General features: G+C 38.1%; 1 protein-coding gene across 4 annotated transcripts in view; it reads right to left on the bottom strand.

The window, feature by feature from the left end:
* LOC102222497 (dipeptidyl aminopeptidase-like protein 6) overlaps positions 1-23,643 on the bottom strand; it is a 92,774-nt gene that overhangs the window by 44,218 nt on the left and 24,913 nt on the right. Inside the window, exon 1 of one of the 4 annotated variants that reach the window (XM_005796016.2) lies at positions 3,042-3,371. The exons of the other annotated variants lie outside the window; for them this stretch is intronic. Within the exon in view, the coding sequence (XP_005796073.1) occupies positions 3,042-3,119 (78 nt within the window). The 5' untranslated portion in view covers positions 3,120-3,371. Of the gene's footprint in view, positions 1-3,041; positions 3,372-23,643 lie in introns of those variants that run through there. 4 annotated transcript variants of the gene reach the window in all.

Genomic DNA, 23,643 nt, shown 5'->3' on the forward strand with positions numbered 1-23,643 from the left:
AATGGAAGACATGCAGTCATTTTGTCCCTGAAGAGGAAATAAACCACAGCGAGCCCAATATTGCTTTGACATTCAAGTCCGCAAATAAATGACAACTTCAGACAACCACTCACATTTCGCTCCCGTTTTGTTGCTTTTAATCAGTCTATGAATGAGACAAAGAAAGAATGAAAGGGGGTAAAAAAGTGTTTTCTCAGAGCATATAAATTACCGCCTGCGTCTGGACAAAACTGCCGTCATATCTTTTAATCATCAGAAGAACAGCAGTGCACAACAACACAACTGAAGGTGAATCACTGAAGAATAGATCAGTTCAAAATACATCTCTCGCTATTCCTCCACCTTTCTTTTTTGTTTCCTCGGCTGAATGTATTCCTGAAAAATATGTAGCTGAAAATTAAATCCACTCCGAGTTACAGGAAAGATAAGAGCTCTATTATGCTCTCAGAATAATTGTGCACAGATGTAGCTTGATGAAAGTTTGAAGAAGAAGGAGACAAAAATGGAACTAAAAAGTGGATTTAATGATGGCATATTTGTGTTGAAGTGGGGTGAACTGTTCATGTCGTACCAAAACTCAGCCAACAGGTTTGTTTTGATGCTACCTTGAACAAAACAATCAGTGTGCTTTGAACAGCGTTCTGTACCGTAATGAAGGAGACGCGTTTTCATAGAACAAACCCAACATTAGAGCAGCAGCATACTGCTTTTGGACAGCTGTAACAACGTCATTTGCAACAATGTTAGGGACAGTTTATAGCACAGCTGCTAAGAAAAGTAAAATCCTTCAATTCACATGTTCTTTAGATTAAAACTGAATGGACCGATTTGCTGTTTAATCCCCACTGACAGCAGGCGGATTCTTAGAGGAGGAACTTCAACTCACAAATGTACCACTGCTTTCCTTTCTTGGCATTGATATGTTCACCTCTCTCTATCTCTCCGTCCTTGCATAATTGAAGAGCATATATACAGGAAGGTATCTGAAACTGATATAACCAAAGAGCACGTCTGTTTTTCAGGCAAAGGTACAAAATGTCCATACTGGAAGAAAACAAGAGAGGACTAAGGTTCAGTCAGATATAAAATTCATATATGGTTCCTTTTTAGCAGAGGTGAAATGATTGCTGCCTGTGCCAAATAACAACTGAGGATCACGTGTTGCCGCCCTGATGTGCAGACGAGCCTTGTGTGCATCTCGCTTTCTGCTTCGATTTTCTTTCAAGCTTCAAAAGGAGCTCATGCTCCCTTATTTTTGATCAGAATTTGGTTAGGGATCAGTCGCGCTGCTGTTGACTCTGCAGTTTTGCTTTCATAAATGTGCAAGCGGGATGCAAAAGTAAACATTTTAGGCTTGAAATATTTAGAAATAATAGGGAAAACGTCTTCCAATAAATTAAACAACAACAAAATATCACACAATGAAACATTGGAGAGGCAGATAAGGCTTCTCAATTGATGCCCATTCAGTTGCTGTAATGAAAAGCTCTCACTTCAGCCTTTGTAAATGCATTTTAGAGGTAAATACTCAACAATTATCGGCTGTTACACAACTAAACCAATAGTCAAGGGCTTCCCTCCACATTTGAGCAAACATGGATTTATTTTTACACCTTTCAACCTGAATTATGATACGAGTGTTAGAAGCATGGTTACGTAAACCCAGAAGTGGTCTGGGTGTCTACATGCAGCTTTGTCCTTTTTTTTGTTCCTCTGTTCCCTCACACAAAGTGCAATTACATATGGAGCAGTATATTTATTTTCCTGGTCAGATAACCTTGAGTAGAAACATCATGGTTGCCATGTTTTTCCGACTAAAAAAAATGAAATGAAATACACAACATCTAACTCATTTATATCAAAAAAGTAAAAGAAAAATCTCAACAAAATCCACATCTTGATCAAAACATCTATATTAATGTTTTCTGTAATATTTAGAGGTATTTTGACTTTGATGCATGCACTTAAAAAATGTAGACCAAACTCTTGCAAAATTTTGCTTACTGCACAACATTTGATACTTTTTTTTCATGTTGCTCTTTATGTAGTAACACTGGGAGTATAAAGTTGATATTAGCTGTTTTTTTAGCCTGGATAACTGTTGGGGTAGCTCTCCTGCGCCCAGCTGCTTAACAGATGTGCCGCTGGTGGCTTATTGGTCAGTGTTACCAAGAAGCACCTCCAAAAAAGATTCTCCAGGCAAGCTTTTTTATTTTTCATTGATAAATATTTTAAATAACAACTTAAACTCTGTCAATAATATGACAGATACAATAGCAGTTTAAGTTATTTCAAACGAAATTAGTTGTGACTATAAAAATGTTGCTTCTAGGCAATGCTTTTTTTTAATTTTATTTTTCAACACCACAACTCAGGAAATATTTCTAACAGTAAGTTAAGTCTCTCATGTCACCAGGAGGAGTTTTTGTTCAGGCAGCTGACCAGCACTGCACAGCAGCAGATGGGGGAGCCAATCCTGCCAGACTTGGATTAAAATGTTTTTTAATCTAAGTTTTAATCTACATCTGCGCTACTTAATCTATGAATAGGTTGCGTATTTGATACCACTAACCCTCCGTAATTAAGTGCACGAGTTGCTGCAGCTACATATAACAGTAAAAACAAAATAGCACAAAAATGTAACAAGTTTCTCCTGCAATTGAATTTTGGAAATTTTCATTTTCATGTGTCGTTTATCTTAGCAAACCTCTCGTTAACAACACTGCACTCAACTGTTTTTGTAACGTCAAACAACGGGCTGTTTTTTATAAAAACAACTCTGGCTTATGGAGAAAGATATTGATGCGGAAGTTTAACAGTCTTGCATACATCCAAACTGAAGCCGTTCTGAACGTCATAAAAGTAGAAACATGTGAGGGGAAAAGTGATGGAACGGGAACAAACCTTCACCAATTTAATATGTGCAGCTTATTTGGACGCACAGTTTGCGGCAGAGCTGCGATGTGTCGTTAATGGGCGATAACGAGCGCTAAGCGCTTAATTAGGCGAACAGAGCGAGCGACTTTCGCCTTGGGACTCACCTGGTCGTGCTGCTGCTGCTGCTGCTGCTTCTGCTGAGCCACTTTTCCCGACCCGTTCGCGTCTTTCGTGGAAGTCATGGCGGTGAATAAAAGACGTTTAGGGATAGGGGGGAAAGAGGAGAATACTTCTGCTGCCTGCAGGTGCAGAATAATGAAGCGATAGAGACAAGGAGAGAGAGCGCGGAGACTAACAGACCGACACACGGAGAGACAGGAGGAGGGAGAGACAGCCGCTCGAAGTGCTGAAGGAGATCCAGTGATTTGGTAAAATAATGAAGAGACCGTGGGCGCAGAGTTCAGCAGCAGATGTGGCTGAAAAGCTGCGTGGCGCTGAGATGTGGGAGGTTCAGCGTGTACCTACCTTTTCAGGGTGTCATCACCGACTCCTGGCTGCAAACTGAAAACAGTTTTCAGGTTTGTTGGTGGAGATGTGCTTAATCAGATGCATTTGTTCAAAAATCGTCAATTTGAGCGCAAATCAGGTTCAGTGGACGCGTATAAAATCCCTTCCGAGGCAGAAAAAAAAAAGAGAGAACAAAACCCAAGCTGCTGAAAATTGAGTCATTATCTTTGAAACAGGGGCTCTATTTCTACAGGTTTTTAAATTTTACAGTGCGTGCACAATTATTAGGCAAGTGAGTATTTTGACCATATCATTTCTAGGAATACAGCTGGAAAACATCCCTAAACGTGAATGCTTAATGAATTTAAGCATAGCAGGCGTTGTGTAGCTGCATAATGAGGTAGAATGTGATCTTCCTGGTCAACACGTTGTATCAAGATCTGCACAACTGTGAGTCACTTTTTTTCATTAGGCAAAATGAACCAGAATGAGATTTTTTAACTGACTCTGAAAAGTCATAAATTATCAACAGTCTCTCAGAGGGATGCAGCACTCTTGTAAATTGATGATATTGGCGTGCGATCACAGAACCCCCAAGTATTTTGCTGTAAATAATCAACAGGGTCTCAAGAAACCTGTTGAGAGAAGACCCTGCAAATTAACTGCCAAGGATTTCAGGGAAATCAAGCATGAAATCACCAGGAACTCGCCATCTTCCAGGTCTGTTATATTGCAGAACTGCAACCTACCTGGAGTTCCTAGAAGAACATGCTCAGAGCTCAGAGTCGTTATCAAGTTGTTTGTTTGTAATTCTAACTGAAACAGACACAAATAAAAAAATTAAATGGCAAATTATGTTTTTCATTTAGTTGTATAATTTCTCAGACAGAGTTTTACCAAAGTAAAACTCAGGTATATATCTTATGGTAATTACTACTGAGTACAACAAGTTTTAATCTGCAGAGGGGATGTTTCATTGGCATTATTTCACCTGTGGCAAGTCCTTCCTTTTGGGCCTGAAACAAATTTCATATTCCAAATTAACACTGTGTTCTAAGGAATATGCGTTCATTAAAAGTGAGTAAAACACTGTGTATAAACATTTTTATGTCATTAGCCTTTTGTTGTGTATGGCCAGTGCTTACTTTGTAGCAGAACCACAGATATTTATGAGTCATTTTTCCAAATTCTTCACCCCTCATCCCATGTCCAAGTTAAGTTGTGCGTATTTTGCCTCCAGTCCAAGTCAAGATATATATATATATATTTTTGCTCTGTCCAATGATTGAAATGAGCAATATTCCACTAGATACTAGATGTCTGTCATGTCTAAAACACAGAATTTCTCTTAGTTATAAATGAAAGTAATTAATCTTCTCAGAACTGCAGTTGGTGGCATTTTAGCTGTAAAGGCTTCCTGTGTGAAGCATTAAATTAGCTTTGTTAACTCCTGAGGACACATATGTACAGAAAACCCACTTGGAATTCAATTTACCGAAAATGTCCCTTTTAAAAAGAAAAAAAGAATCTGCCCCCTAATAAAATAGCACCCTGTGTGGTGAGCCACATTACTCACATCAAATTGAACCACTGCCTGGCACACCTCCATTTTTGTCTCCACTTTAGTATGGGGAGCCCAAGGTTTTGTCCTTCTACTTGGGCTTACATTAAATTATACCAGTGTTCATTTGCAACTGCTCAGCTCTGAGCTGAGGTAACTGATAATATGGAGACCTGTCAGCTTGTATCAGATCATTATAGGCACTCATTACTGGCAAGACCATTACACAGGAAATGGAAACGGGAATCAATGCAAGAAAAAGAAAATGCCTTTGTGTATTTGATGTGGTGTGTTTCATGTGGGATTTGTAGAGTTGCTGAAGTCAGAATGCATTTGTGATTAAAAAATGTTCTCTATATCATATAGTTGATGAAGATTTGCATATATTGTGCCCATACCTGCAAAAAATCATTTCCAACCACAGCTTCCTGACAGGTTTGCTGTATTGTCTGCCAATAAAACAAAGCATTGCCGCTGGCCTGGCTCTGGAGAAGCACAGTTACCGTCCTCCCACATCGAGCAGAAATAGTTCCAGTTCTAAAACACTGTTTGTGCTGTAAGAATATGTCACATCTATGCATGCACAAGCCACATCCCTGTTAGCACAGCTTGTCTGCTTATTTGAGCTATACACACAACACACACACACACACACACACACACGCCTACAAAGAGCTCTCCTGCTAGTGAAAGTATTTTCTCAGAAGTCATGCACAGCCTCTGCAGCGCTCCTAGCCTTTTGAACCAGTCATCTGTTAGAGGAAAAGGAACAAACAATCTCAGATACGGAAAAAAGAGAGTCCATGATGTGAAACAGTGGCACAGGAAAATGCTGGGTATCAATCTAAGGGGGATATTTCATCTGCATACGCAAAGCAGTGCATTTTGTAGAAGATTATCACCTTTGCAGAGAATAAGTTTGGCTCCTCTCCTTATTATCCCAAACAATGCCAACTTCCACAGGCAAATGTACCTCAGAACTAGTGTATATCTGCAGAATAATAATGAACTAAAAGTAATAAGATTTAGTTAGAAACTCCTCATGAACTGTAACTCTTTGTTCTGCCATTTAAAGTACCCACTCAGCTGAGCATCCCACTGATTAACACACTCCCGGCCCTCGGGTTGTTCTAGAAAGTGTTTCTAGCACTAACTAACCCAGAGCCAGCCGGAGGCGTAAGTAGACTAAGTCGTCGCTTGTGGTCCCTGAGCTAAGCGGGGGGCCACCCAGAGTCTTTAAATTTTCACAGTATTTACCCCTTTTTTGGCTACAAACACAAACTTTGTTGTATTTTATTGGGATTTTATACTATAGACCAACACAAACCAGCACACAGTAGTGAAGTGAAAGGAAAATGATGTAGATCTTGCAAATAATAAAAATCTAAAAAGTGAACATTTCAAGAATGAACTGTGTTTTTAATTTACTAAATTCATTCAAACATTAAAAATAAAAGTATTATTAATTAATAACAAAAAGTATAACATTTAGCTAACAAATGTCTTAACGATGGTCACAAGCAGTGCTTTCAGGAACGTAGTTTGGGCCCCACTTGTTAAACCTTTAAGATGCTGTTTTAAATGCAAACTGCTCAATCAATTAAGCAGTGGTGGTTGGTGGGAGACGGGCTTATTTATTTACATAACCACTTTCCTGTCTAAATGTGACTAAGTGCTTTGAACAGAAACCACAAATACCAGGTCAGACAAAATAAGCAAAAAAATCCCCAGAAAAACAAATTATTTCTTTAGAAAAAAACAATACAAACAAAATTATTTAAAAATGCAATAAAATAATTTAAATAATAATGTGAAACTATCTTAAATGACAGATTAAAACTAAGCTGCAATAAGAAAATTAAAATCTAAGATGAAATGCTATGTCTTAAGCTTTTTCCCCTTGGGAGCCCAGAAATGAACTAACTTCCAGGTGGCTCCCAAATCAAACTCTGCTGAGGGGCCCACTCAGCCTTGAGCTGGCCTTGAACTCACTTTGCTTTCTCCTTGTTTTCACACCTCATTGAGTTACAGAAAGCTAAATTGTTCATAAAACAGATGCATAAAATACAAAACACAATAGAAAAGCACTCCAGCATCACAAAGTTTCATGGCCTAGGTTTACCCTGTGGCTATGTATAGACATAGTTTCAAATTGCAACAGATTAACATGTTTTGGCAACAACAACAACACTTTTAAACTTGATTGCACAAAACCCAACACTGGTTGCACAGTTCCTCTCATGGCCTGCAGAGAAGTCCATGAACAGCTCCCTGCCAAGACTAAGTTCAGCACCACTGCTGTGAACAGCTCCACTGCCTCCTGAGCTTGAAAGCCTGTTTAATCCTTTATGTGTGACGGTCACTTCTCTCCCTTTATCATCTGTTTAAGCTCAAAGCAACATGTTCCCAAAAGTTATTTAGTGAGAGATTAAATCTCACTTCACAATCTGGAGATCTCAAAGAAGGTAAAAAGTCTAAGCAAAAAGCAGCAATGGAGATAAATCTGGCATTAAATAAAAAGGAAGGCAAGCAACCGAAAAGCGGAAGAAAGGAGACAGGCTCTGGTAAACAAAAAGCAAGAGAGGGAAAACATGAGGGATTGTCACAACATGCTGTATAGGAGTGAATTATAACTTCAAAATGTTCATTATTTATTTGATCTGTCTTGAGGAAAAACGGATCAGCTCAAAAACTACAGGGGAATATGAGCATCACCTCTGTATCACCTTTTTGCAATGACTTAGTACTCACTCAGTCCTAACGTCATACATTTTTTGAATATGTCTTACATTATGAAGCCTTCTCAGACAGACCCTGTTAAATAAATCCATCTGCTCTGAGCTTTGAATGTATTCCTACTAAAGTTTTTTTATTTTCAAGGGAGTATCTTTCAGCTCTTTATGTAACTGCCAATAGACCTGACAGTCTTCTACTGTATGCTAGCTCCCCCCAGTGATCACTACTTATCTGACATCTTTATGCTGCTCCAGATTAAAATGAAACAAGAACATGAGGTACAAAAGAGTGCATTTTGTGCATAGTTCTTTTTAGTTTATTGCAGAAACTTGAACAAATTAAACCTTATTATATCAGCTGTAAGAAGATTTGAGTGGAGAAGGAACCCCCTGTGCGTCCCTGCTTAAGTTTACCTGCAGCCAAAGTCACTAGTCTGAATAAGGAGAGAAAAAATGAGGCAGCACATCTAAACAAAAGCTGGCTGACATATTTCCTGGAAAAGTGATGCTTATCAGCTGCCCTCTGGAAAACAATTATCCTTCGATGTTTGCATAAATACATCACAGAGGAGTTATATTTCCATTATAAAGGCAGGGCAATGCTGCTACTGCGATGAAGGACATCAATACGTGGGCAATCTAATGCAACATAAACCAATGCTGCAATGAATATTAGATTTGCTGATCTTTAAAGGTAGTTAAAGTCAATGGAATATTGAAAAGATTTTCCACTTTGGTATTAAAAAGTCATCCCAGCATGTATGACATTTATAAGGTCAGTGTAAAAACTTGATTAGTTTATAAATTGATCATTTGACCTGAAGACTCGTGTTTATTTCAGACTTTGTCATAAATATCATGGTGAGCACTTTACATTGTGCTTCTATCAAATGGCATTGGAAGAAATGAAAGGGAATAAAAAGTGGAAGAAGCTAGCTATATTATGATTATGAAAGGCTTACTGTTGTCAAAGAAAAGTCTTTTCATACTGATGAAACTACTGTCAACATGTATAAAACTACAAGTCTGTTTCTGAAAATGCAGATACTGTAAAAATGCTGTTAAAAGAGAAGCCATTGGTTTAACTTTTTAAACCAATGTACCAATCTCACAAATTGGTACAGTGTGAAAGTTTTTGAATGTTTTTTTCTTCTTCTTCTTCTTTGAGTTTCAAAATGTGGTTGTGCCATTTCTACTTTTTAACAACACTGTAACAATTTAGAACTGAGTAAGTCAACTACTGTTATATTTACATGTAAAATTTTCTCCTTCCTTCATGTTTTAGTGACATTATAAGCAAAGTGAATTTTGTTTCCTGTGCTTTTCAATTTGTATAAAATTCTTAAATTTTAAAAACGCTCTAATTTTTTTTAATGACATTGTTCAATCTTTCAGATAAGAAAATAAATTGACAAGATTTTTAGATCAAATTACGGATTTTAAACATGTAAACATTTAAATGCACCAAAAGAATAACAGACACATTAAGAGTTGGGGAAATCATTTCTGATCAAATTTGTGAAAAATAACTTAAGTAAAATCCAGATTTGACCTGAGAGATGCCCACTGAAAGAGTCCAGTTGTCTCACATAATCCAAGAGTGCTTAGATATTAGAGGAGACAAGTACTCAAAGATCAGGCTCCACTGTGGCTCATATACTGATGCTGCACATCAGCAATTTAACTGCAGTAGTCCTATAATAATGCAAAGCCAAGCATGCAAGATCAATATTAAAACTATGCAAGAGTCGGTGTCAAGATGAACAAATGGGAGTGGATGTGATCCAGCGTTTCCTTACTGCATTGAGACAGTCTGAGTTGAAGGTGTGCAGGTTTACACACGAGACTGGAACAAACTAATGATTGGTCCAGCACATAAATGTTAACCACCAGATATATTTCAAGGATTCCCCCACAGCAGAAGTTAATTACATCAAAGTGATGACAATCATTATTTTCTATGAAGAGTGAATTTTGTGCTGCAGTCATGGACCTTATAGATCTTAGTTCCATCACAGCTTGTTAAATTTTGTTTGGACTTCAGTGAAACAGGGACAGGACAGGGTGACCCTTTACCGACAGGAAAACTGACTTTAAAACACGCAAAGAAAGGAAATAAAAGTACATCAGCGTGAGTGACGTTTTAACTGCTCATAATGTATTCTGATTTTAGAGGCCCATCAATCCGTGACGGCTGTTGATTTAGGAACAATCTGCTCCCCCTCTGCCACTCTGCCGGCTGTCAGTGCAGCCAAATCAGCCATCAGTCATGTCGCCTTCGCCCTCTGGCCCGCCGTGACTCCTTCAGCTGTCTGACTGGCAGAACACCTGTCTCACTCTGAGTAAAGTGCAGCTGCCATCTAACTCTCTCTCTTTCTGTCTTTCTCTCACTTCCTCTCTTTCTCTGTCTCTCTCTCTTGCCACTGCAAAACACAGCTGAAGCACTGAAACGCAGAGTGGACCAGGCCTCATACTTCATCGCAGATCGTTACTGTACTCTCAGGTCATCAATCCGACTGAAAACAAAACAAAAAATAAATAAAAAATACACACGCTTCTGTGCATCGCAAAGTGATTCAATGCAGAGAAGTTCCCAGACTGAAGGCAGAGCTACTTTCTCACTGTCTGGACATTACAGATGGGTAATTAACAAGAGCTGGAGTCTTTAATCAGGCTGATTATTGGTCTTTTACCAAGAGAGGACGTTCCAGGGGAAACAATTAATCTAGCATTGTCTTGTCTAAAATTGTTTGGACACACATACGTGCACACGGGCTTACAATAGAAAATAAATTAACTTTGTGTAACTCTCTGCCCTCTTAAAATCCCTTCTTTATCCTCACTGATAGGCTTCTGGGAAGGCAAGCCTGCTCAGTTGCAATGGAGCACTTAGGAAATGTATAACTTTTACAGACAAACTACTTTTAAAGATAAAACTTTAAACATATAATGCTTATTTTTTTGAATATGCGTGAGTCTATTTTACTTTATACTTTTCAATCTTTAAGCACATAATGCTTATTTATTTTAATGGTCTATTCTATTTAAATCAGGGCTTTTATTTTAGGAGGCTTGCCAATATGTTCCTCGCAGAGGCAGACTCATTTCCCAATAATGTGTTGTTATTTCTATATTATGGAGTAAGGAAACAGGTCATCTCAAGCTCCTTTGCAAAAAGAGGAGGGTGGCATCTTGCCAAGCTGACCATAAGCAGAAAACAATGAGAAATGAGGAAATAAATCATATGGATTTTATTGAATTGTGCTTACTCACTACTACTGGTGCTGCCTCCAGGGGGAGCACCAGTACTGGCTACTCAGAGTGTTGGTAGAAAATGGATTGTTAGCTGGACTAAAGCTGCTTACACCAAATATGTCTACCATCTTGTAACACCGGACATGGACTCTGGTGAGTAAAGTCAAGATTTGCTTGATGTTTGAAAGAAAAGGCTCTCCAAACTATCACTGCATTAAAACTGGTATCTAACCATCCAGGAACTGTGGCCATCAAATCAATGGAACATCACCTTCTTGATGCAAATTCAACACATACACATTAAAACATTTAATTCAGGTAGTAATTCAGTTTCAAAGCCCAGTTTAGCAACAAAGGCACCAACAAAAAGAAATATACATATGAGAGAAAATCTCTATCTTAGCTAAACAGAAATAAATCCACATGATTGATTATGGGTTAATCATAATCATATTTTCATAACATCCAAATCGTGCACCAACTAAGATAAGCCCAAAAGGTGTCAAGAAGGATTTCTATAATTAGCAACAGCATGAGCTGAATTTGATTTTCCAAAATGATCATCATTGCTGGTGAACTCAGTGTCCACAAGAACAAGTACAGAAGCACAGAACACATGATTCAGGCAGAATGAATGCTGCTTGACAGCTGCACCAACTCTTGTGCCAGAAACCTGTGGAGTGGAGAGTCCAGCATGATGCATCACATAGATGTGAGCAAAGCAAATTGAGGATGACATAAAATCCCAATGTATTGATTGAATCAGATGAAGGCCACTGCCCTGCCCACACTGATAAGCTAAACAAATAAACTGAACCTAATGTGCAATAAGAGACCGTAACAACAAAACAACTTATAGATATTTATGAGTTATTAAATAAAATTCTAATAACCAAGAGAGAAAAATGGCACCTTATGAGCTCCCTAAAGCTAGGGCTCCCAAAAAATTGTTAGATTTTATTATTATTATTATTATTATTATTATTATTATTATTATTATTATTATTATTATTATTATTATTATTATTATTATTATTATTATTATTATTATTATTATTATCATATTTGCTCTGCTTTTAATTTTAAAATGTCATGTATTACAACATAAACACTTTCTTTACACAAAAAAATCTCTATTTATATGGTTGATGTATGAAACACCAAATGATAAACAGGAAACTAATCAAAAATTATGAGAAATGACTTAATAGTTTTGTACAGATGTCAGCCTTGTATTATGCTAAAATATAGCAAATATAAGCAGATCATTTTAAAATGAAATTCAAGAAACTGTGATTTTGCTAAATGAAAACATTTAAGATATGAACGTCACATTCACATGACATAGCATCAGTTTTAATCAAATTCTACAGAAACATTTATGTCTCTAGACAAGTTATATTTAAATAGACAGAGGCATTAATAGCTTTAGATTGAACAGGTTGCAGACCCTTGCTTAGGGAATGAAGGAGGATGTAGAAACTTTTTCTATGTGTGTACAACTGTAACTGAAAAGAACATAGCTACACTACACTATATATTTTAAGAAAAACATGCCCGAAAGCTTAAATCAACTGACCGTCAAACAGTGGGTTTTTGCTGATGCTCCACTTCACAAGTTTTTCCTGCAGTTTTTTTTTTTCAGTCATTACTTGTTTGTGAGTCCTTAAAGCTTTAACTTCAAAGCATTTCTTTGTTCTTTACTTTCAAAGACTCCAGTGTTGCTTTCACAGTATGCTTTTCAGGTCACTTTAGGTCATACTGACTCCATCCTATCTATCAACTCTCACTGCATCTGAAAACATTTTATTTTCTCACAGTTGTGAGATTTTGCTGTTCAGCAATAACCTGCATTGCACCTTCACTGAGAGAACCTCTGACCACACAGTGTGGGTTCACAGAAAGAGCTTCTACACACAAATGTTAACTACAAGTCTTATAGTCTCAATCTATGCACTGACAATAACAGAATAGTCCATGAATGCATATTAAATCAGATTTTGACAAATTTGAGCCTTATCAAACTGTGTCATCTTGATTTTGGATGTGATTAACATGACATCACAGCTAATAGTTTAGTCCATAAAATCATGTGTGTTGGGGTGTGTGTGTGTGCGTGTCAAGATAAATCAATACTGAACTTAAGGTTTCTGTGAATAGTAGTTTGCTTTATTGCCTTTTTTTCTTATTTACTTATGACTGTCAGACTGAAAACAGTAGCTTTCACTGCAGAACACTGTAGTATGCTGCTAATTGTCCCTTAAAATAAATTTCTATATCTTTCATATACAAAAATAAAAGAATTACCCTATAAATCTTACACAACAATCCCAAAGCCCCCCACAGGCCCAAAGCTGAGTCAATGCAACATTTGTCTCTGAGGTAAGACTTGATTTAATCAACAAAACACACCACAAAGCAGAAAAATATACAGATAAACTAATGCCAAAGGTGCAAGTGACTCCTACGAGGACAAACTGTGTCCTTGAGGAAAACAGCTATAAGAGAAACTTTCTAAAGTCAACTGTCAATATCCACACTGGAGAGGTTATTCAACTTTTGCACACAATCCTTGCAGTCCATTTATAGCATGTCAAGACCCTTATTCTTTTCTGGTTTTAGATAAGGTTGAACTTTTAATCTCACCTCAAAGCAGCTTATGTCTTTATTATAAATTCAGAATCTCAGTCGCCTCCAAATGAAACCCAAAGACACACCCTGGAGTTTCCAGGATAATGCATCCTGTAGTAAAATAGTCTTGGAAGATACCATCCTAAAGCTCTCAGAGCTCACCGGATAAAAGCTGCACAGGAAGCTGGAAGAGTGAGGGATGTTGTGCAGTGAGAAGCACAGATATCCTCATCCAGAGGTTAAAGAAAGAAGCTGTCAGTTATTTGAACTTGTTCCTGTAGCGCCTTGCAAAAGTATCTACCTTTCAAAGTTATTTTGACATGATGTCATATTGGAACCACAACATAATTTAGGAAGTCTCATTTATAGTTTTCCACCACCCAGATAGGGGACACCACAAACATGTTGGTCATATGAGACCAACATGTTTATTTGCTTTACCTGAAAAGTGCTACAGTATTGTTGAGTCACGAACACAGATTTGAACTGAGGCAAGCTCAGCATGCAGCGCTTCTGATGTTGGAGTATCATTATTTAGCAACTATTCCCAGACTGATGCATGTCTGTGACTTTGTCATCTGTTCTTTAAACTTTTTACATAAGGCTATAATGTGTTTTGAGTTCTTTCAGCATTCTTAATGTTGTCAGACAGGTTTTATTTAAGTTATTAAAGGTGTGACTCTAAATCATCAATTCATGAGCAATTAAGGAAAGCAATTATATTTTCACACAAGGCTAGATTAATTTGACTAGCTCTTTTACTGTAATAAATGTAATTATCATTTTCAGTTTACATTACTTGTTTAACAAAGCATTTCAGTGTCGCAAAAAAGTAAAAATAAAATAAGACTGTAAATGGGCAACTGCCTTTTTAACAACACTGTAACAGTCACTTCAATTGCAATAAATTGGGGTACAAAAAATAAGCAGGGTGTATTTGTCATTGTGTTTCGTTTCAACTCAGTGTGTTTAACCAAATATCAATATATCAATATAATATCAATGTCAATGTAATAACCAATATTAGCTAGCAAACCCATGTTATCTCCCTGAGAGAAAACACAATCAGAAGACGGTAAACGATCACACCGGGCACAACTTAAAGACATTCGATGGCGAAAGTGAAATAATTAAAAAGAAAAGTGAGAAAATGCTGCCAACACGGAAGCTATAAATTTGTTCATTAAGAATGCCACACAGGTAGCAGATGCATATTAAAAAGAGACAAGCAGAGTGAGTCAGAATGAGTTTACAGAGCATCATTTGCAGATCCAGTCCTCATAAAACGAACTTACAAGCCTCATAAACTTTCTGTGTGGGCATCAATAGCTTACAAGAGGGTCGTAAGATTGAAGCAGCAAAAGAAAGTTTCAAGTTGTGGGCGCATTTTTGCAGCTGTTTAAGGATTTAGTTGGAAACCAAGCAGAATGGTGAAAAGCAATACAGCAGAAATCAGCAGCAGCTTAAAACTGGGAGCTGCAAAAGACTAAAAAGCAAAGGTCATAACTGCAGAAACTCAGTTTGCTAGAATTAAAATTAAAGTTTAATATATCAGTATGATTCTATTCCTTTAAAGAGTTATCAACAGAGATACACTGGAGAACAGTTTAATAGCAATTGGAAGCTTATGCGTAAATAGAGCTTCATTCATTTATTGTGGTCTCCACAGATATACTAACAAAGAGATTCAATCTAGTTTAATTATTATCTCCATCTCTTTATTAGTTCTCGTAATCCACATAGAGTTTTTTTTTAATTCATAAAATTACATATGTTTTTATTGCTCCTAAATTTCCTTTTGCCGTGAGTTATGGTTTGTTGTTGGTGAGGATGACGCGGTAGACCCAGGTTGTGGTGAAAATGATGTTTTAATAATGGTAACGAAGAGAACAAAAGTCCAGGCAGCACAGGTGAGCAAAAGGCACATAGCTCTGACACTGGTAGCAACTGGGAAACTCATACAACTGGACAGCAATAACATGACATACAACTACGACCCAACAGGGAAACACAGACACACGTGGGATTAAATACACAGAGGAGTAGTCAGGATAATGAGGGACAGCAGGAGACAATTAAGGGCAAAATGCAACACAGACACTCAATTGATTAGGAATATACACAAAAAAAACCCACATTTAATGATAATTAAAAGTTTGGGCCTGCAGGGAAGGATACATTTGTCAGGTTCAAAGATTTTTAAGTTTTATTGTGCAATTTGGAAGAAATAAGCCTCTAATGAACCAGAACATCAAATGGTTTTAATAAGAGACTTTTGAACATATGTAAAATATTGTTCAAGTTTTGAAAAATGAGAAAGCAAAAACAGCCATCAGCTTCAAAAATAATGTGGCTAAGCTACAAATGGAGCAGCTACTTTTTTTATATATAGGGTCAGGTTCGCTTTTATGTCTTTTTCCCTATGAGTGAGATAATTTTTTGGATATGTGTTTTGTGTGATTACGGGGTTAATTTGTCTTTTCTTAAACATTTTTTATGCTATAAAACATGTAAGAACATTTAAAAAAAACAAAATAAAAGAAATCTCTAAAGGGCCAGAATCCTTCTACATGTTCATGCCGGTTGTTCTTATAAAAAAAAGTTACTTGACGGAGAAACCTTAATGCTTTATTTGGTCACTTCATTACTTTGCCAAGTTATCAACCTAAAAAAAGTTTTTAAACATCATGCACACAATTCGCAGACATACAATCCAAACAATAAAAAAGATCGACTTATCTAAAGTCTATATGCCAATAATTAAAATATGCTCGTGCAGGTAAATTCTCAAAACCACCAAACATTTTAGCTTAAAAATCATCAGCCAGTAAGAATCCTAATTTAAAGAACTGCTGTGGAAAAGACTTAAATAAAAGGTTCAAGAGAAAAAAAACCTCACAATCATCCCACAGTTACTTTTCTTTAAAGAAAACAGATTAAAAATAGGCTGATGAGCAGCACTGATGAACAGTGGAAAAGTTACAGCTATTGCTGCATCAACTACTCCTGCACACAATATGCATTGCATTAAATATTTATCCAACACTTACAGCACAGAATTTAATATACAGTATGTACAGCTTAAAGCTGATGGATCTCAAAGCAACACTCAAGATATATTGTTCTTTAAATATATATACAGTACAATACAGCACAATGTTTATAATAAAATCAAGGCAATGTACACAAATATAATTTCTGAAAATGTCAAACCTTGAAAAATATAGGCTACAGTAGCTGAAACCAACATCAAGTCCCACTATTGTTAGCTAAAAACTACTATTCCCACAAGTTTACCATGATAGAAACAGTAGATTACAAAAGTATTCCCTGGGCCAGTGGGTCTGGGTTTCAGTTGCCACATTCAGATGGTAGGGACAGAATTTGGTGTAAAGAACATTAAAACATGGATCCTTCAGCCAGTCAAAGGCGTAGACTGGTGGAGGTAGTGTAATGGTGTGGGAACACTTCAGGGCAACATCAGCTGAGCACGCTTTAAATGCCTAGCTTGAGCTGGTTGCTGACTGTGTTCATTTCTTTAAAGCCACTGAATATTTAACTTCTGATGGTTACTTCCAGCAGGATGATGCACCATATTACATTTCCAAAGAATTTTGAACATGGCAATGAGTTCACTGCAGTCCAATGTCCTCTACAGTCAGCAGATCCAAATCCAACAGAGTCCTTTCAGGTTATGGTGGAATAAGGGATTGGTTTCATGCATTTGCAGACAGCAAACATAATCTCAATATGAACCGAAATGTCTGAGAGAGGCTTCCTACACCTTGACAAATCGATGTCACAAATTACGACTGTCCTGAAGACAAAGCAGAGTCCAGCCCAGTAATAATGAGGTGTATCTAATTGTTTGGCCGGTGAATAGTGTCTCTCAACTAAGTTGTAAACAGCAATGCAGCAGTAATGAAGTAATTAAAACACAAACTTGTCCGACAATACATAATCAGAAAGACCTAAACTTAACATTTGACAAGTTTAACAAATACAGGCTATAATTTGGTGCCCACCAGTGTCAATGATTACAATGGGAGCTGTCATCAAAGTGCTCATTATATCATCAGAGTTCTTTTAAAGCTAAATATTTAAATAAACAGCCGTGACACTTTCTCAAGACCTCCTACAACATTTTTTTTTAAGTTTCAGCTAAACATGTCCCTCAATGCCAAACTGCAAAGATATATAATTAAAAAGAGGCTCAAATGATAAACACGTACCTGAAAGGAATTAGCACTTACCTTCCATAGTTTCTCCACCCGTGACAACTTGTGTGTTTTCATTTTGCCAGAGAGGCAACGACGTGTGATGTGGAAGCAGCAAGACACGGTAAAAAGTAACAAAAGAGACACACCTCAGGAGACCACTAAGCGTAACCCCAGCATCAGCATCCACACGCCGCACAATTAGACAAAGTGTGTTTGCGTGTTCATGCGCGTGTTGTCCCTGCGGCCTGTTCCTAATTGCAACATTGCCACGCTTCTCCCCAGAAAAGAGCATAAAACCCGACACCTCACCTCCGCAGTCACAGCGGAGGAGGTCGGATCACTGAGGGAATATCAGACGTATCGGGGCTGCTGCCGCTCGTACGCGTTCCTGCAACACAACGCTGAAAGGAGAGTGGGGAGTGCTGCCAGAGCGCTCAGGCCCTCCACAACAATCAGCACTGAACCACTTACCTGGGCCATTAGCTGCATCTTGCCTTCAGCACAGATCAGCATTACACGCCACACACAGAGCTTCTACCAATTTATGGAGCATTTCAAACAGTCAAAAGTCTCTCCTCAACTTTCCCTGCCAGCACTGTTTTCCCCCACAATACCAACTTTCTCTGTCCTGATAAGAGCTCGTCTTATGGGGCTGGAATGGATGCAGGGCTTTCAACGTGCTGATGCAGGCAGTCTGTGTGTCCCTGAGGAGATGATACCCGTAAGGTGTCACAAAACTGTACATACGATCTGCACCCACAAGGCTTTGCAGGAATGATAAATACACCATGTGATGTGACAACTCCATGTTAAGCTTCTTTGGCTTATAAATTATTAAAAATCAAAGACGGCAGAACATTACTCCTAAGAGGAAAAAAAGAAATCACTGAAAAACTTTTAATAAAATATTGTTGCTATTGGGCAAAAAAAATAAAAGCTTTATGTGGAGATTATACCAGCCAGACCCTCTGGCAAAGGTACGGAGACTCTGAATTTATAAGCCTTGGACATCTTATATGACTTTGCATAACTTACAAATGACAATGTCACAGCTGCAAAATATACCATCATAAACAAATGGGCGAATTTAGAAAATATATTCCAACAATGCAAAAGCAAACCTGGTGAGCAGAAAAACATCAATCCAGGCAGTTCGTCGCTCCTGTTTTAGGTGGCTATACCATTTGACATCCTGTCAGCTCTCAGAATACTGAATCACTCAACAGTGCTCCCCACCAAACAGTCATTATTTCCCACAACTCTGCTCAGCTCCATGTGAACCATTCAGTTGCCAGCTCGGAGTGAGATGACCCACCCCTGAATGAGCTCTGCGCCGCGTTCAGACTGCAGAGCCTGGATTCAGAATCCATGAGAGAAATATCAACTGGAGATGATTATTTTCCTGCTGCAAAAGTGATGAAATACAAACTGTGTCTTCAAAGAAAGTAGCTGAAGCTGACATGCGCCTGTCCTCAAATCGAAAGCCCACAGGTAAAAGCAGATATATGCAACGTGCTACTGCTAAAGTAGACACAGAGAACAGCTTGGAGATAAAGTAGAATACCACAGCCAGAAACCCACCTTCATGGCAAGAGGGACAAATGGTCATGTTCCTGTCACTCCTCTGAAGACTAGGATGCACACATGGGTCCAACAAGGACGCAGCGTGAAAACCTATCTCATGTGTTATTCATCACAAGATTAAAACAAGAGCCTCGAGGCAGAAGAGAGCCCTCTGTGCCATCATTTAAACCAACAGGCAGACCTGAAACACCATACCAAAATTAAACTTGTTACACGGGATCCAAAAAGTAGATAATAGTGAAATTCCAAAGTGCTGATTTCATAGTACAGATTCAGGAATACTTTGGTTTTAGATAGATAATTAGACAGACAGATCTGACAACTGATGTCTTTTAATATATTTCCTCTTTTATTTAACAATAGAAAACCAACAGCAGTTTCAGTTCTGTCTCAATCTGTGGACAAAAACTGCTTCTAGTACCAGTTAAAACCCTAGTGATGAACTGGGATTAACCAAACTCCTGTTTCAAGTTCTAACTAGATTAGGGCCACAGTCTTCTCATCGGCACACAACTTTATTATTGTGGTTGATTTGAGTGTTATTATTCTTCTTCCCAAGAGCTACAAAGATTTTCTAAAACACTTAAATTCAAATTTCTGCCAGGTTTTAAAGTCTTGCAAATATTAAGCCAAGCAAGCCTGCAAAAAGACATCCCTGACCATCTTTAATGTCGTCGGTAGCCTATGAATGTGTCTACATCTCAGTTCCATGCTTGTGCGCATCCGTGTGTCTCTTTGGGGGGGAATATTATGCCAGGGCCAATAAGCGAATCTGCCTCTGTGACACAACACATTACTGCTGCCTGGTCTCAGCCCAGAAGAGGGGGAAAAAAAGTATGAAAGGACTCAGGAGACGCTGTAGCTACAGCCGCTGCTGTTATACCAGCCAACAGAAATGTTGTTGACAAAAATTGACTTCTCTCTCTCTCTCTGTTATTCAAAAAATATTCTTCCTGTTTTATTCGAAAAACAAAGATTAGTAAGCATGACGTGCTGCGGCACCTCTTGCTTTCTGGTTTCTTGTCACACTCATTGCAACCAATATGGTGGCTTGCCCTCTCACCTGCTTGAATTAAATGTCAGAGTTCAGCACAGTATTGGTGACTTGGGCAGAAAAAGATTGTTTTCTGTATCCTCAGGTCAAAGCATGTTTGATGTGACTTCATGATTGTATAATTTTTTTCAAATCCTTTGAGATGTGACACTATCACTTTTCTCCTGGCTCAATATTGGATCTTTTAATTACATTACTTTATTTACATTAGCTATCTGGGACAGCAATACTCTTTATGTGTTGGAGTAAGAGAGGTAATATAAAGATAACAGGGAGGAATATTCCCACTGCTGGTGCTGTATAATGTGTACAGCCCTCCATTGACTGTAACATAACAGTCTCTAGTGGTAAAGTGGACACAGTGCATGTAGCTCTGGAAAAATTGCTTCCTGTATCTAAAACATCCTCGGAGACAACATGTGCATGGAATAAATCTGTTACTGTGGAGGGCAGGATTTATATAACAAATACACTCTAATGGTTGATGTGCAAAACTCCTGAAACACTCCAAAGGCACAAGATGTTACAATTTTTGTGGTTCCTCTAGATTTATCTAAAAAATGAATGCAACCTGGGGTTATAAAATAAAAACCAGACATGGACACAAAAGGCGAAGACGATTCCAAGAAGCAAGCTGGGTTATATTTAGCTAAATAAAAGTGTTTAAAAGCAGCAGAAATCTTGATGGTCCTCTAAGACGTGAACTACAAAAGAAGGAACAGCAGATCTGACTGGTATCATTAAAATGACGCAAATGATTTTGGACAAAATAAGAGTTTTTTTGGTTTTTTTTCAACCAGCTCAAACTAGTTGAAGCATAAATGAAACATAATAACAGGCATTCGGAGTGTAATGTGAATGAAATTGATCTAAAACTCTCACATGGAGGCTTAATGACACCTCGCAGTGTTATTTCACCTGATTTTAAGAGCAGGTAATGTACCACAGGAGAATAAACCTCACCATCATTAGTGGATAAAGAGACTTTTACTGCATTGAAATGATAGTACCTGTCTGCCTGCGTAATCTTACAGTAAATCAGAAAGAGATAGAGAGACATTAAACGGAGAGACAGACAGCCTGCTGAGATGCTGCTGACAAGTCTGCTGAGGGGCTGGACGGGAGCGGGGAGAAAGGGGGATGATCGATGGTGTGTCACCAGAGCACAGAGGTGCTGGGCAGGGGGATGGACAACCTGTTGAGATGCTTTCTGGAACCGAAAAGCAAAGATCGATAGTGAATAAGTCTGTCAGCGGGGTATAAAACACATGAAAAGAAGAAAGAGCATATATCAGGAAATACTTATTCAGGGATTTATTACAAAAAACCCCACTTGTGATCATCTCTGGGGATGGTACTTGCCGTGACACGAGCAGGGGAAAGCTGTGTCATCTCCAGATGGCATTCTGAGCCACCAGCAAACTGCAGCGTGTGTATGAACGGTCTGGTATTTGATACATTGTAAGGACCATTTTCCTAACACACTGTGGAGACCGATTGTACAGTTTGGGGATCAAAGAGGAGAAGTGCTGTTTTAGGGTTAGGATTTAAGTTTAGGACTAAGGTGTGATATGTGTTGGATTTAGGAGTAGGCACACACTGGTAATGGGCAGGTTAAGGGAAAGGATCAGAGTTAGGCTATAGAAATTAATAAAGAATGAATAGAAGTCGATGCAAAGTCCTTGTGAAGATAGAAAGACATACTGAGTGTGTTTGCGAGTCCACAGGGCTCACAGCCTCGCCCTCCCCACCTTTGCAACCATGGCAACATTGAGCAGGAAGTCCTGCTGCGGATGCTTTGTTGTCCTGCGGGGAGCAGCTGCACTGGGTGACAGCATGTCTGCCTTCAGTGGCCTTTACCAAATACTGGCTGAAATGTTCAGTAAACTCTAATGTTTTGATTTCAGGTTTGGATTTTTACTTGTCACTCTATCCGAAGCACAATACTCTGTCTTTGTGTCTTAGCTTTTAGTTTGGTGTTTAAAACGTCGGGACTCTTTTGTACAAGGAAATTAAGTTAAGTATACAAAAAATAATATTTCTGATGGTGATCTTTTTTTTTTTCACCGCCTATTATCAATCAACATGAGACAAAAGTGTGCCACCTCACTCTTTCTTGTTCACATCAGCTTATCTTACTACATCAATTCATCTGTAAGGTCCTAAAAAGAAAAGTACCTTTTGAGTAATCTTTTTTGTATTTTGCAGGGATTGTATTTAAGCAACATAGAAGTGGAAGCAGAAGGGCAACAGATACACTGTTTTCAAATTAAATTGAAATGATATATATGACTTCAAGCATTTATATCTTTATTTTTTTGCAACCTCCAGTAGGTTTTCTTCTGCCCAGCTTCCCATCTGCTTTGACCAACATCTGTGTTCAGTATGTGTGGTGTTTTCAGGGTGATGTATCATCTGACCAAAACACCTTCTCCCACATGTTTACTATTTCCTCTTTATTGATTGAGGCTTGTAGACTTCTTATGACTTTCTTTCAACCGTGGGTTTCTTTTTGCTCTTCTTCCTTGCACAGCTAATAGTTGTCAGTTTCACCTGAGCTGTGGTTCTCAGCAGCTCTTCCAGATTTACCATGACCCTCTCATCTGTTTCTTTGACTAATGGTCTCCTTGCCCAGCATGTCAGTTTAAGTGAACCGGCACTGTCTTGACAGCTTTGCACTAAAGCCACGTTTATTCCTTTTTCTCTAGATGAATGAACAATGCTCTGAGCTGCAGCTTCTCAACCAGCCTGTTGGGTGGATCTGTTGGGGTTTTCTGATGATATTTGTCAGATATGTTCTCTAAAAAATTTCCAGGGCTTTCAGAGCACATCTGTGTTCATGCTGAGATAAAATTACAAACAAATGGGCACTATTTATTACTTTGGTAATTAATGATTAAGCCTAGTTTTGGAGTGTCAGAGTAGAAGGGGCGGAATATAAAAACATGCAGCACTTCAATTATGTTTTGTACATAAAAATCTCAAAACATGTTTCCTTTTCCTTCCATTTTACTAAGATGTGCCACCTTGTCGACAATCGTAAAATACATTTTGCTTGTATAACAGCAAATTTTAAATGTTTCCAGGGGTGTGAATACGTTTGCAAAGCAACATGTTTTTCTTTTGTAGGTGTAAACCTAAGTCTAAATTATTTATTCGATCAGACTTTCTAATCCTGAAAACTATAATCATCTAGTTTTATGTCTATGTTTAGGTTTC

Source organism: Xiphophorus maculatus, chromosome 6, assembly GCF_002775205.1.
Source record: "Xiphophorus maculatus strain JP 163 A chromosome 6, X_maculatus-5.0-male, whole genome shotgun sequence".
In the NCBI taxonomy this organism is placed as follows: domain Eukaryota; kingdom Metazoa; phylum Chordata; class Actinopteri; order Cyprinodontiformes; family Poeciliidae; genus Xiphophorus; species Xiphophorus maculatus.